This window comes from Stomoxys calcitrans, chromosome 4 (genome assembly GCF_963082655.1).
Source record: "Stomoxys calcitrans chromosome 4, idStoCalc2.1, whole genome shotgun sequence".
Lineage (NCBI taxonomy): Eukaryota > Metazoa > Arthropoda > Insecta > Diptera > Muscidae > Stomoxys > Stomoxys calcitrans.
In genome coordinates, this window is record NC_081555.1 from 183,656,157 (window position 1) to 183,669,456 (window position 13,300).

The 13,300-nt window shown below is 39.7% G+C and overlaps 1 protein-coding gene across 1 annotated transcript in view; it reads right to left on the minus strand.

Annotated features, from left to right (window-relative positions):
- Window positions 1–249: 249 nt before the first annotated feature.
- The window catches only part of LOC131997229 (uncharacterized), a 35,107-nt gene continuing 22,056 nt past the window's right edge, over window positions 250–13,300 (minus strand). Inside the window, exon 2 of the mRNA XM_059367840.1 lies at window positions 250–384. Within this exon, the coding sequence (XP_059223823.1) occupies window positions 260–382 (123 nt within the window). The 5' untranslated portion in view covers window positions 383–384 and the 3' untranslated portion in view covers window positions 250–259. The remainder of the gene's footprint in view (window positions 385–13,300) is intronic.

Here is a 13,300-nt window from a genome sequence, read left to right on the forward strand (position 1 = left end):
GCTTTGAAGTACTAATTAAACGAGAAAATTAATTAAACTTACTTTGTGTGCGGATAAATGTCCTTCCTTCTCTGCAGCGGCCACAGCAGCAACAATAGCAGCAGTAGAACTTCGCATCAAAATGGTCCTTTGTATGTGGCTGAGTTGCAGTCGGCGTATGTGTGTGTTTGCGACGAACTCGAATAGGGAAATGGAGATAGAGAATGAGGCCGAGTGTGAAAGACAGAGAGAGAGTGAGTGAGCGAACGGGCGAGACAGATTAATTGTTAACAAACAATTTCCAACCGAAGAACTTCAAGAGGGTACAAAACATATAAACAGGTATCAACATCAGGCCCACTAACACGTAATACAACCAACTGTCTGTTACGGCGTCCGTCATAACTGAAACGAAACAAAGAGCAAACGGAAACGGAAAAAGGTGAACTCATTTTCAAGAGATTTCAAAAATGTGCAACTTTTTAACTCCAAATAAAATGAAGAAGATGAGTGTTTTGCGTACCAAAAAAATCTATTTTAGATTAGGATTAAAAGTTATAACACCGTCCCATTGTTGGCTGCCAGCCTGGCATTTGAGTTCCAGCCATCCACCCACAGCAGTGCGGTGAGTGCTTCCGCCAGCCAACAGTTAGCAGCCATGGCATGGCAAGAGTCGGCCGAAACCGGATGAGAATATAAACATTGAAATTAAGACCATCAACCATCAGCCACCAGCATATTCATAATACAAATATTCGAAGAACGCATGCATGGCAGGAAGAACGGAATTAAGGCACCACCACCCCCCACATTTCGTGACCTAACCAAGCTCCACCCAAGAATATGATTGGGAAAAAAAGTAGCTCGCCTGCCAAATTGCCTAAATGTGAAAGCAATTAGTGAAAACCTTTTCGGTACTAATTCAATCCTTCCCTAGGGGTCTGTCCGTGCGATCAAACACACACATTGTTCTCCCTGTAGGTGCACATGCACAGACACAGTCACAGGCACATACACAGGCTCAGGCGTACATGTGTTCGAATGAATGTTCGAAGCCTCATATGAATGTTTAATAATGAAGGCTTTTCTAGTTACAGATGCATGGAAGTATGTAGAAATGATTGTCATCTGCACGCCTTCATTCGCCGCAGCGCTCCAAATGATGAGGCCTGTCATAATGAGGCCTCCAAAGCCTTTAATACCTGCAAAATTATCAAATTCACATTTCAATCAAGTATAAAGGTGAATATGGAAATCCCCCCACCGCCTATCCTCAAACTTCCGGCACGCACAGCAAAATTGACGTCTTTGGCATAAATTGAATTTTAGGATGCTTGCAACTTTCGGTGGCAACACTTGGGTGGCATTCTGCTGTCTCGATATGCTTCAAAAATGAACAAGAGGAAATCCAAGAAGAGCAAAGTGATTGCAACCTTAGAAATATAACCTAAAGGCAACTACGGAAGAATACGAGTAATTATGAATGTAGATCGGGTATATTTTGCAAAAATTTATTAACCAGCCAAATCTTTTGCAAAACGCATATCGTGGAGCAAGGTGTTTGTGGATAGAACGTGGATAGAAAGTTCGACGGGACCGAATCTTATATACCTCCACCATGGATAGCATTTGTCAAGTTCCGATTCGCGCCATACTTGGCTTTTATGTTGGAGACCATAGTCGATACCATTGTGCAAGATTTTAACACGGGCTCAAGAAGTAAAATCGGAAGATCTGTTTATATGGGAGCTATATCAGGTTTTAAACCGATTGGAACCATACTCGAACAAAACTTCAGTGAAATCGGATAGGAATTGCGCCGTATACGGGCTCAAGAAGTAAAATCGGAAGATTTGTTTATATGGGCGCTATATCAGGTTTTAAACCGATTCAAACCATTCTTGGACAAAACTTCAGCTAAATCGGATAAGAATTACGCCCTCTAGATGCTCAAGAAGTATAATCGGAAGATCGGTTTATATGGCAGCTACATCAGGATTTGGGCCGATGAATTGCGACCAATAGAGGCTCAAGAAGTCAACATCCGAGACCGGTTTATATGGGGGCTATATCCTAATATGAACCGATATGGCCCATTTACAATCCCAACTGACCTACACTAATGGGACGTATTTGTGCAAAAGCGCCTAGCTTTACACCTTCGAAAGTGCTTGCCACTGACGGCGGACAAACATGGCTAGATCAACCTAAAATGTCATAGCGATTAAGAATATAAATACTTTAAGGGGTCTTAGACCAATATTTTAATGTGTTACAAACGGTATGACGAAGTTAGTATACCCCCATCCCATGGTGGAGGGTATAAAAAATGCATACACTAGGTGCTAATCTCGCTTCTTCAAATGCAAGTGTACCAGTATTTGTAAAGTGTGATTTTTTAGGGATACCCACCATCATAGACTCTGCTAAAGTTGTGCCTTTGTTAAACAATCATATGAGGCTTCTATGGTCACAAAAAGTCATATCGGGGTTTGGGTTTTTAAGGGGCCTATATCTATTTATGAACCTATGAGGGTAGGATTCGTTGTGGTTATTGAGGACACAAGTGTATTTCACGTAGCAAATTTTAGCCAAACAAGCGAAAATCTAAGGCTCCTAAGAATCAAATCTGGAGATTGGTTTATTTGGGACTATATATATTTATGAACCTATCTGGTTGGGATTTGGCGTATGTGTTGGAAGGCATAAGTATACTTCATGTATGTGGGAAAAGTTTGAATGTATGTGTGTTTGGCTTTGGTAAACACAAAGACGAGTAAGCGAAGCACACAGAAATCAGTCTATCCGCAGCCGTGACGACGTAAAGACGCGAGTTAAAACCGAACGCCATTCCATTAGTTTACATTGATTACTGTTTTACTTTTCTATTGATATCAAACATTTTATTGTACTTTACTCTTAAACTTTAACTAAATATAAATAAAATAAAGGGATTTAAAAGAAGAAAAAAAGTGTCCACAAATTGGGGGCTCAACCGAAATAGAGTCGACTCAGTGAACTAAAACGACGATCGGCCAATAAAAGCCGCAGTGAAAGAAGAAACCTCGCGACGCGACTCGGTCGAGACGAACGGAGTAATTCAATGGTTAATGTGGAAAGGCGACAATCAGCCTGAACGGTTAGAAAAGAAAGAAAAAGAAAGGAAAAGACTCGACGAGGAAGTATATTTATTGTCTGCATCAAGCACATCAAAAGAGAAGAAAAAAGCAGAATAGTTTCTATCCACGAATGTCCAAGCACGGAATCACAGGTGTACAACTTCTTTAATTCTGCAACGCACACACTCTCACACAATCACGCAAAACGACGGTTGAATTTGAAAATACGGAGGTGGTTTAAATAACAACAGACGACGAGTGTATGTGTTAGTGAGAGAGAGACGGACTCTCGCAACCATACACAAAACGACGGTTAATTTTCAGAAGTGTATATGAGAACGCCGACATCCCAACGTTGTGTGTGTAGAGGCAAGTTGAGGAGAAGAGTGTGATTGTGTGTAAGACATTGTCAAGACACCTTAGACATTTGATACAATATCTGATTTGAATTGAGTGCACGTTTATGTGTTTGTGTGCAGCGGACAGTTCTTGTGAATATAAGAAAATAAAACTATAACAAAGACGCACACACACACTTGTGTAGGAAGAATACTCATAATAAATAAAAGAGAACCATGGCATGTTTAGGGGATTTTACGGCGGTTGACAATCGTTTAAGAACTGCCAAGCGTACGGTGGTGGTTGCGATGCATAAATTCATTTTTGGAAGAGAAGGAGATCGTGACAACCGAAAACGACTACGCTTGTTCGACGGCTTCGACTACGATGTAGACAGCGAAATGTATGCAAACAAAGCAACGTACATAAAGGCAAATTTGTGTCAAGCTGACCTGGTGTCGATATGTAACGCTTTGGGTATCGACTACATCGATGGTGATTTGTGTTTACACATCTTTAATAATCTGCGAAAGGGTGCAATGTTAGCTGCTGCTGTTGATGACGACGAAGACGATGATGAAGGCGACGACGACGACGGCGAAAGCAACGAAGACGACCGCACAATAATGAGAGCAGATAGCCAAGCAAGTGTTAGAGAATCAATTGGTGGTGGTTCACATAATGACAAGCTGTTGCTTGCAGGCGATTTGGTTCGCGAACAGTGTCTCAAAGCTGAAAGTGTTCACGTACAGCAAACAATGAATTGCGAACTGCCTAGTGGTGTAAATAGAGAGGTTTCATCGTGTCAGACGCATCAATACAATGACGTTCCCAGATTTACTTTAAATTTCCGAGATATTGAAGACTCCATTCGACCTTTTGATGGAACTGATGACTTACCCATTGGCGCATGGTTGGATGAATTCGACGAAACTGCTTTTGTTATGGGATGGAATGACCTCCAGAAATTTGTGTTTGCTAAACGCTCATTGAAAGGGCTTGCGAAATTGTTTATATCAAGCGAACGTGGTATAACATCTTGGAGTACCCTTAAAAGCAAATTGGTAGAAGAATTCCAGTCGACGACAAACAGCGCACAGCTTCATAAACAATTGTCCGAACGACGAATCCAAAAAGGCGAAAATTACCTGGAATATCTTTTAAAGATGAAAGAGCTAGCTTCTCGAGGCAACATAGAAGACGACGCTTTAATACAATACGTAATCGACGGCATAAATGATTTAGCAACAAATAAGGCGATGCTGTATGGTGCCAGAAATCTTAAAGAGTTTAAGGAGAAATTAACATGCTACGAGACGATGCAGGAAAAGATTAAACCAAGGTTTAATTTTAACCAAAAACAACCTGACAAGACGAAACAACCTGATAAGACGAAACAACCGGATAAGACAACAAACAAGGCCGAGAAAAAGGAGTTGTGTTACAACTGTGGCGAAAAAGGGCACACGTCCCGAAATTGCAGCGATAAAGATAAAGGGACCAAGTGTTTTGGATGTAATGAGTTTGGCCACATATCAAAACAATGTCCGCGCAAAAATGAAAGAGCCAATATGCGACGTTTAGTTCCTGATGACATAATGAAGAAAGTTGTTAAATTTTCTGATTTACAATACATGGCGATCTTCGATACAGGCAGCAGGTATAATGTTGTCAGCGATAAAGTTTACAATGATCTAAGAAGACCAACTCTTAAGAAATCTGATTTTTATTTGGTTGGATTTGGTGAAAGGACTCTCAACAACCGAATAAAGCCGCTGGGAAACTTCACGCATCAAGTTGAAATCGACGAGGAGGACTACCAATTGACATTCCACGTAGTTCCAGCAAATTCTATGGATATCGACGTGGTGCTAGGAAAGGATTTCTGCTCCGATGTTCGTGTTGAAATTACGGCGAATAGTTTAAAGTTCGAAAAGATCAAAGACGACGTTACCTCCCAGCAGCACAACATTATGCTCATAAGAACAGCTGACGAGCCAGAGAGTCAAGTAGACGTGAATTTAATGGCAAGTGATGGTGCAAAACGCGAAGTTATGAAGCTCATTGATAATTACAGACCTGAGAAGAACAAAACTACGAATGTCGAAATGAATATCATCCTGAGCGAAGACACTAACATATTTTCCAGACCTCGTAGATTACCAATGATGAAAGGGAAGCAGTGGATGAGCAAGTGGACAAGTGGTTGGCTGATGGCATCATTGAGGAATCTGTGTCTGAATATAGCAGTCCAGTGGTGATGGTTAGGAAGAAGGATGGTTCGTATAGACTATGCGTTGATTTTAGACGCATGAATAAGATCATAGTTAAAGACCGATACCCCCTACCACTCATCGAAGATCAGCTAGACCGACTGCAAGAGGCTACGGTGTTCAGCACAATTGACTTAAAGAACGGATTCTTCCACGTGAGTGTAGCCGAAGCAAGCCGTAAGTACACCTCATTTGTTACTCACAACGGGCAATACCAGTTTTGTAAGGTGCCATTTGGTTTGTCAAACTCACCTGCTGTGTTCCAGAGGTTTATTAACACAATTTTTCGTGATTTGACACGAAGAGGTGTTGCACTTCCTTACGTCGACGACGTTATTATTCCATCGAAAGACGAAGACGAGGCCCTGCGAAATCTGAAGGAGGTAATACAAGTTTGCAAGGATTATGGACTTGACCTAAACTTGAAGAAAAGCCAATTTTTAGTCAGACGCGTGGAATTTCTTGGCCACGTAATCGAGAATAAGCAGATATTTCCATCGAACAGCAAGGTCGCCGCTATATTGAAATTCCCAATGCCGAAAGACGTTAAAGGGTTACAGAGTTTCCTAGGGCTTGCTAGTTATTTTAGGAAATTCATTCCAGATTTTTCAATATTGGCTAAACCTTTGAGCGACTTAACGAAGGCAGGAAGATTATTCGAGATGGGTCACGAACAGATTGCTACGTTTAACGCTTTGAGAAAGATTTTGTCAGAAGGACCCGTATTAAATATTTTTAATCAACGATACGAAACAGAAGTTCATACGGATGCATCGATGGACGGGTATGGCGCAATCTTATTGCAACGATCTCCAGATGACGACGGTTGGCATCCAGTATACTACATGAGCAGGAAGACGACGGACGCCGAAAGAAAATATTCCAGTTACGAGTTAGAGATACTCGCAGTTGTGGAGGCACTGAAGAAGTTCAGAGTATACTTACTTGGAATTCATTTTAAAATAGTATCCGACTGCAATGCATTCACCAAGACGATGGAGAAAAAAGATTTATGTACACGAGTTGCCAGATGGGTGTTGCTACTGCAAGAATTCGACTATGAAGTGGAGCATAGACCTGGTGTAAGGATGAAACATGTCGATTCATTAAGCCGATTTCCAATAATGACGATAGTGGAGGATAGTTTACTAACCAGATTGGAGAAAGCTCAACAACAAGACGATGAGTTATTGGCAATTATAAGCATTCTTCAAGAAAAAGACGTTCATGATAACTATTTCATGAAAGGAAATATTTTGTGCAGGTATGTTGATGACTATGAGGTAATGGTGATTCCTAAGGGAATGCAGAGGGAAGTAATACGAGCTGTTCATGAGAAAGGGCATTTTGCCAAAGACAAAGTCAAAGAGATTATAAGAAGGGAGTATTATATACCCAAATTAGAAGAGAAGGTCAAATATCATTTGCAGAATTGTATTCCATGCATAATGGCTAACCGGAAAAAAGGAAAACAGGAGGGCGAACTCCACCCATTACCGAAAGAGTTTCAACCATTGCATACCTACCACATTGATCATCTAGGACCATTGGAATCAACTAGCAAACAGTATAAACATATTTTTGCCGTGATAGACGCCTTCACAAAGTTCTGTTGGTTGTACCCAACAAAGACAACATCGACGAACGAAGTTTTATCTAAGCTGAAGTCGCAAAGTGTTCTATTTGGAAATCCCCATCAAATAATTTCGGACAGAGGAACTGCTTTTACCTCAGAGGACTTCAAACTGTATTGTGAGACGGAGAACATCAGACATTTCCTGATAACGACGGGCTTGCCACGAGCCAACGGGCAAATTGAGAGATTGAACTCGACGATTATAGCCGTTTTGTCAAAGTTGAGTATGGATGACCCTGCAAAGTGGTATCGACACGTTGCAAAAGTACAGCAAGTCATAAATTCGACAATTTCCAGAAGTATTAGCACTACACCTTTTGAACTAATGTTTGGAGTAAAGATGAGGACTCCCGAACAATCTGAAATTCTGAAGATGATTGAGGATGAGCTGAATTCGAATTTCGTTGAAGAAAGAAACTTTTACAGACAAGCTGCGAAAGAGCAAATTTTAAAAGTCCAACAGGAAAACAGATTGTATTACAATCTACGACGACGTAAGGCCACTAAATACCAAAAGGGTGACTTAATTGCTATAAAGCGCACGCAATTTGGTCCAGGCCTTAAGCTGAAACCGAAATATTTGGGACCCTACGAAGTGATGAGGGTAAAGCCAAATGATACCTACGATGTTTTCAAACGTGGTTCTGGTGAGGGACCGATGAAAACTACAACTTGTGCAGAATACATGAAGAGGTGGTGCGATTTTGAGGGCGAAGATGAAGAATTCGAGACGAATTCCCCGCAGGATGGCCGAATTGTGGGAAAAGTTTGAATGTATGTGTGTTTGGCTTTGGTAAACACAAAGACGAGTAAGCGAAGCACACAGAAATCAGTCTATCCGCAGCCGTGACGACGTAAAGACGCGAGTTAAAACCGAACGCCATTCCATTAGTTTACATTGATTACTGTTTTACTTTTCTATTGATATCAAACATTTTATTGTACTTTACTCTTAAACTTTAACTAAATATAAATAAAATAAAGGGATTTAAAAGAAGAAAAAAAGTGTCCACATGTACCAAACTTCAGTCAAATCGGATAAAAACTGATGCTTCGTCGGCTCAAAAAGCCAAATCCGGGGATCGGCTTATATGAGGGCTATATCATTTTATACCCCGATTCGTATCATACCTAGCATGAATGTTGAAAGTCATAGCCCCATTGGCCTTGTGCCAACTTTCAGTTACATCGGATGAAAATTAAGGCTAACATCAGTTTTTATACCGATTCGAAGCATATTTGGCAAGAATGGTGGAAGCCAGAACAGAAACCTGTGCCAAATTAAGTCAAATCAGATGAAAATTAAAGCTTCTAGGGGCTCAAAAAAATCAAAACCGGGGATTATTTATATAGGGGACGATTAAAGTTAAGCCTACGTAGCTCCTTAATTTCTGGGAATTCAACAAATTCTCCTACCCCGGGGCCCCCATCCAGGTTGGACCCATCCGTGCAAACAGAGGGACCCAAAAAGTGCGAGACGCCCCCAGGCCAAAGGTTCCTCTCCAGGAGGACAATCTCAAGGACCCCATCGAAGAAAAATCCGCCCGGCCCATTATAAATTGAATCGCCAATGTTCTCAACGTCGCGCACTTCCCGTAAAAGTACAAATGCCTCAGATCAAATAATTCAGTGCTGCTCTTAAGAAAAAATTTCATACAAATTTTGTCTTAAAGAAAAATGTTTTCTTCTTTTTCTTGAGCCGATTTGACTGAAATTTTGCACGTGGTGTTTTGGTATCACTTCCAACAACTGCGCAAAGTATGGTTGAAATCGGTCCATGTTTTGATATAGCTGCCATATAAACCGATCTTGGGTCTTGACTTTTTGAGCTTCTAGAGGACGCAATTCTCTTCCGATTTGACTGAAATTTTGCACTAAAGAGAGATACAGCGCATATAACTCGACAAATGCGATCCATGGTGAAGGATATATAAGATTCGGCCCGGCCGAACTTAGCACGCTCTTACTTGTTTGTGATTAAGCCTATTGTCTTAGGAAATAAAAAGATTTTTTTCAATTGCTAAATTAAAAAATAAATTAAATTGGTAAAAAAATTAAGGGCTTGGAGTCGGAATCGAGCAATCTTCCCGGAGTGGGAGTCGAATAAAAATTGCGAATAAAAATATCCCGTTTTAAGGTATATAAGACCCTTTTATTAACCGATTTTGCTGAAATTGGGTAAAAAGTCTTTGCCGAGTTTGATTCTGATTGGACTGTATTTTCGAATAATTTCTATGGGTGCATACATACTGCATTTTCCATCGGATTTTGACGCAATTTGGTTAGCATATATATCCGAGAAGCTGGATATCCAAAGTTCAACCGGGCAAAACTTTTGGGCTTTTAACATCTATATCGTGATTACAATAGACAAACAGAGTGACAGACACACGGAAATGGCTAGATTGTCTTATATTGTCAACCAAAAGCCAGCTTTCGTTAATCCCATACGCCATTTGAAACAATGTTTGAGATAAGTATAGTTGGACAACTAGAAAGGTGGTTCTATAACTGGAACTAGACCGTGTACTGTAATTACTGATCTATATCATCGAACGCGATCAAAGTGAAAGGTGAAGCATAAACGCAAGCTAATACTGAAAGTTGACAACTATAACTTTAAAATAGTCAATGACTAAAGATAAACAAATGGCTTCAGTTGTGAACTTTGGACCAAGTTAGAATATCAACAGCCACCATTCGACATATTTTATTTTCATTTTAATAAGGGCCAAATTTTGCCATTGACAATGTGGATATTTTAATTTTCCCCTCTAGCCAATTGTTTGCCATAAAATAAGGCCTCCACCAAAACAACTTTCGGCCTCAATTTCAGACTTTGCGAGAGAAGAATTCATGAAAACAAATCATGTAGAGTTTATACTGCACACAGTATCCCCCACTCTGGGGTAAGTCACTGAGGACTGGCCGTGTGTTGCTGCAACACTTGCAATTTAACAAAATTTGTCGGCATGACTGAGTGTGAGCACCTTTTGAGCGTGAGACTCTGTTTGTGAATGACTTTGAACTGCCTTCCAAAGTATGGCCCTCATTCATGTCTTTGTTAGTGCCACAGCAATTTTCTCTCCGGGCTCCCAGTAGCACTGGGGCACCGGCATTTTGGCTTAAGGCAAAAAACGAGATATTTTCCACTTCGTCTTTAGGAAGAAATGTTTAATTAGAGAACTCACAAGTAATTGCAGTGATAACCGCATCAGTGGCCTGTAGACTTGATTTGTTGTTGGCTTAGACACCCCACCACCAACAGAAGGAGAAGTTGTAGCTGTTAAAAATTACAGGTACTTCTACGCTAGCCAAGGAGCTTAAGAAAAACCACAAAGGGCTTTAATCCATACATAGACTTACTGTAGTCAGCATATAAGAACACATTCATACAGCCACACACATACAGTGTGCAACTATCCCCCACTCTATCCCCCTCTCTATCTTTCTCTGCTTGCTTATAAATGCTTGTTAAATGTTTTCAAGTGAATTTCAAAATCTCCAAGTACTCGTACATGAAATGAATCAATGCAGTACCAGAAAGTTTTGTAGCACATAAGGAAAACGATTTGTAAAGTTTATGGTGATAATTTCTATGTTTTGGAGAGAACCCCAAAAAGTGGTCCAATGCAAACAGTTTTGTATTTACTAACCAAGCTGTACAATTTTTACTTAGTTGTATTTGTTACAATATTGAACAAATTGTATTAGTAAAATTGGACTTAGCCTTTCACGAAAATTAGTTTATCTAGAACAATTAGCTATTGATTCAGAAGAAGGGTTTTGGAGTGTATTACACATTGCAGCAATACGTTGCGTTGCAAATTCCAAAGACCTTAAAAAAATAAACTTTGCGTCAAATTGTACAACTCTTGCATTTTAGCTGCTAGAGAATATTTGTAGGTTAACAATCAAGAAGGAATATTTCGAAATTATTGAAGGTAAATGCTTGAAGGTGGAAAAATATAGGCAAGATCGGTATTGAGTGCAACGAACTACGTTTACCCAATCATCGACCTGAAATTATGTGAATATTGAAAAAAAAACACTCTTATTTCCAAAAGATGAATTTTTATACTTCTAACTGAGTACGAAATGTTTCAAATGTTTACCAGGAGAGTGCTAAGGACATCATTAAGCAGGCATGCTAAAAAAACGAAAACATATGGCATTTTCTTTCTCATATGAAAAAAAAAACAATACATTTTACAGAACCGTAGGGAGGACAACGTTCTACACTTGCTGACAATCAAACTTTGAAGAACCAAGTAAAAGCGTGCTAAGTTCGGCCCGACCGAATCTTATGTACCGTCCACTATGAATCGCATTTGTCAAGTTAGGATTAGGACCGATTGAGACCATTGTGCAAAATTGCAGCCAAATCGGATAAGTATTGCGCCCTATAGCAGCTCAAGCAGTAAAAGCAGGAGATCGGTTTACTTCGATATGTTACAATATTTCGATGTGGACCATATTGGTTACAAACGTCATGGCCATTGGGTCAAATTTGGGCGAAATCGAGTAATAAATGAGAATTTTATGGGCCTAATACCTTAAATGGGAAACTTGACATTACTGCTGTTTGAGCAGACATAGGGCTGTTGTATTAGCAAACATTTCGGTCAGCTAAATCAGCAAACAAAATCTGCTGTTTTAAGTACAAATCTGCTGTAAAAAATTTTATGCTATTTTTTATATTCGCCTGTTATTGGTTTTGATTACTTTAGGAATTTTTTAGATTTTTTTTAGGAAAATTGTTGGAAGAGATGATTTTAATTTGTGAAACATTACTAAAAAGAAGAAGGCTGAGCTCGCTCGCATTTTTTGTTATTGCTCTACTAATGTGCACATGACTGGCATTGCCTTTTGTATCTAAATTCAAAGAAAAAAATTATGGAAAGTATACATTCCGTGGTAATTATAAACATCCACTGAGACGCACATTTATATTTGTATTTTATTTTTTTTTTTCTAACATCAACGTCATAATTAAGCAGCAGTCATTTGCAGTAAACAACAGCAGCAATAACAGCAAACTTAACTACTAATATTCAGCAGACAGTGTTTGCTGTTATCAGCAAACTCTTTTCTATGAGTGAAGCATAAGTCATTGTGAAAATTTTCAGGTAAATCGGATAAATCTGGAGGCTCAAGATTTAAATCGGGAGGTCGGTTTTTATGGGATCTATATCAGCTTATAGACCGAGTAAGACCATGCCTGTGGTAGTCTTGCTCAAATAATGATTGCCTACGATGCTCGATATGAGATATTGGCCCATTTAAATAACCAATGGCCACACTGTCCCTGCGGCGATCTGTCTTGAGCTTGACGAGTATCGCCACCTCCACATGAAAATATGAGTACAACAATAACAGCACAGTGCGTCCGCATATTCATTGTGGTGGTTATTCCATGGAGGCAATCGTAGCGCATAGGTTAGTTTGTCGACCTAAGACGCTGGATGGCTGTGTTCCAATCCTGGCGAGATCATCAGAAAAAATTTTCAAGGGCGGTTATCCGCTACTAATGCTGGCGACATTTGTGAGGTAGTATGCCATGTAAAAACCTCTCCTCAAAGAGGTGTTGGACTGCAGCTCGCCGTTCGGACTCGGCTATAAAGAGGAAGTCCTTTACCATTTAGCTTAAACTGGAATCGGACAGCACTCAATGATATGTGAGAAGTTTTCTCATGTTCCTTAATGGAATGTTGATGGGCAAATTTGCTTTTGTGGTTAATCTACGTATTTCGATTGGATTCTACACTAAATCATTGTTGAATGTTAAATTCACTAAGCATACTCTATTTCATTTTGGCTCAAAAACTTAAAATTTCAAAAAATTTCATATTAAAATTTCCATACAATTTTCATTTTTATTGCAGGTTGAATGTTGAATAAATCTTCACTTCCCTATCCGAAATATTTGAGTGTTTCATAGAAAATAGACTAGA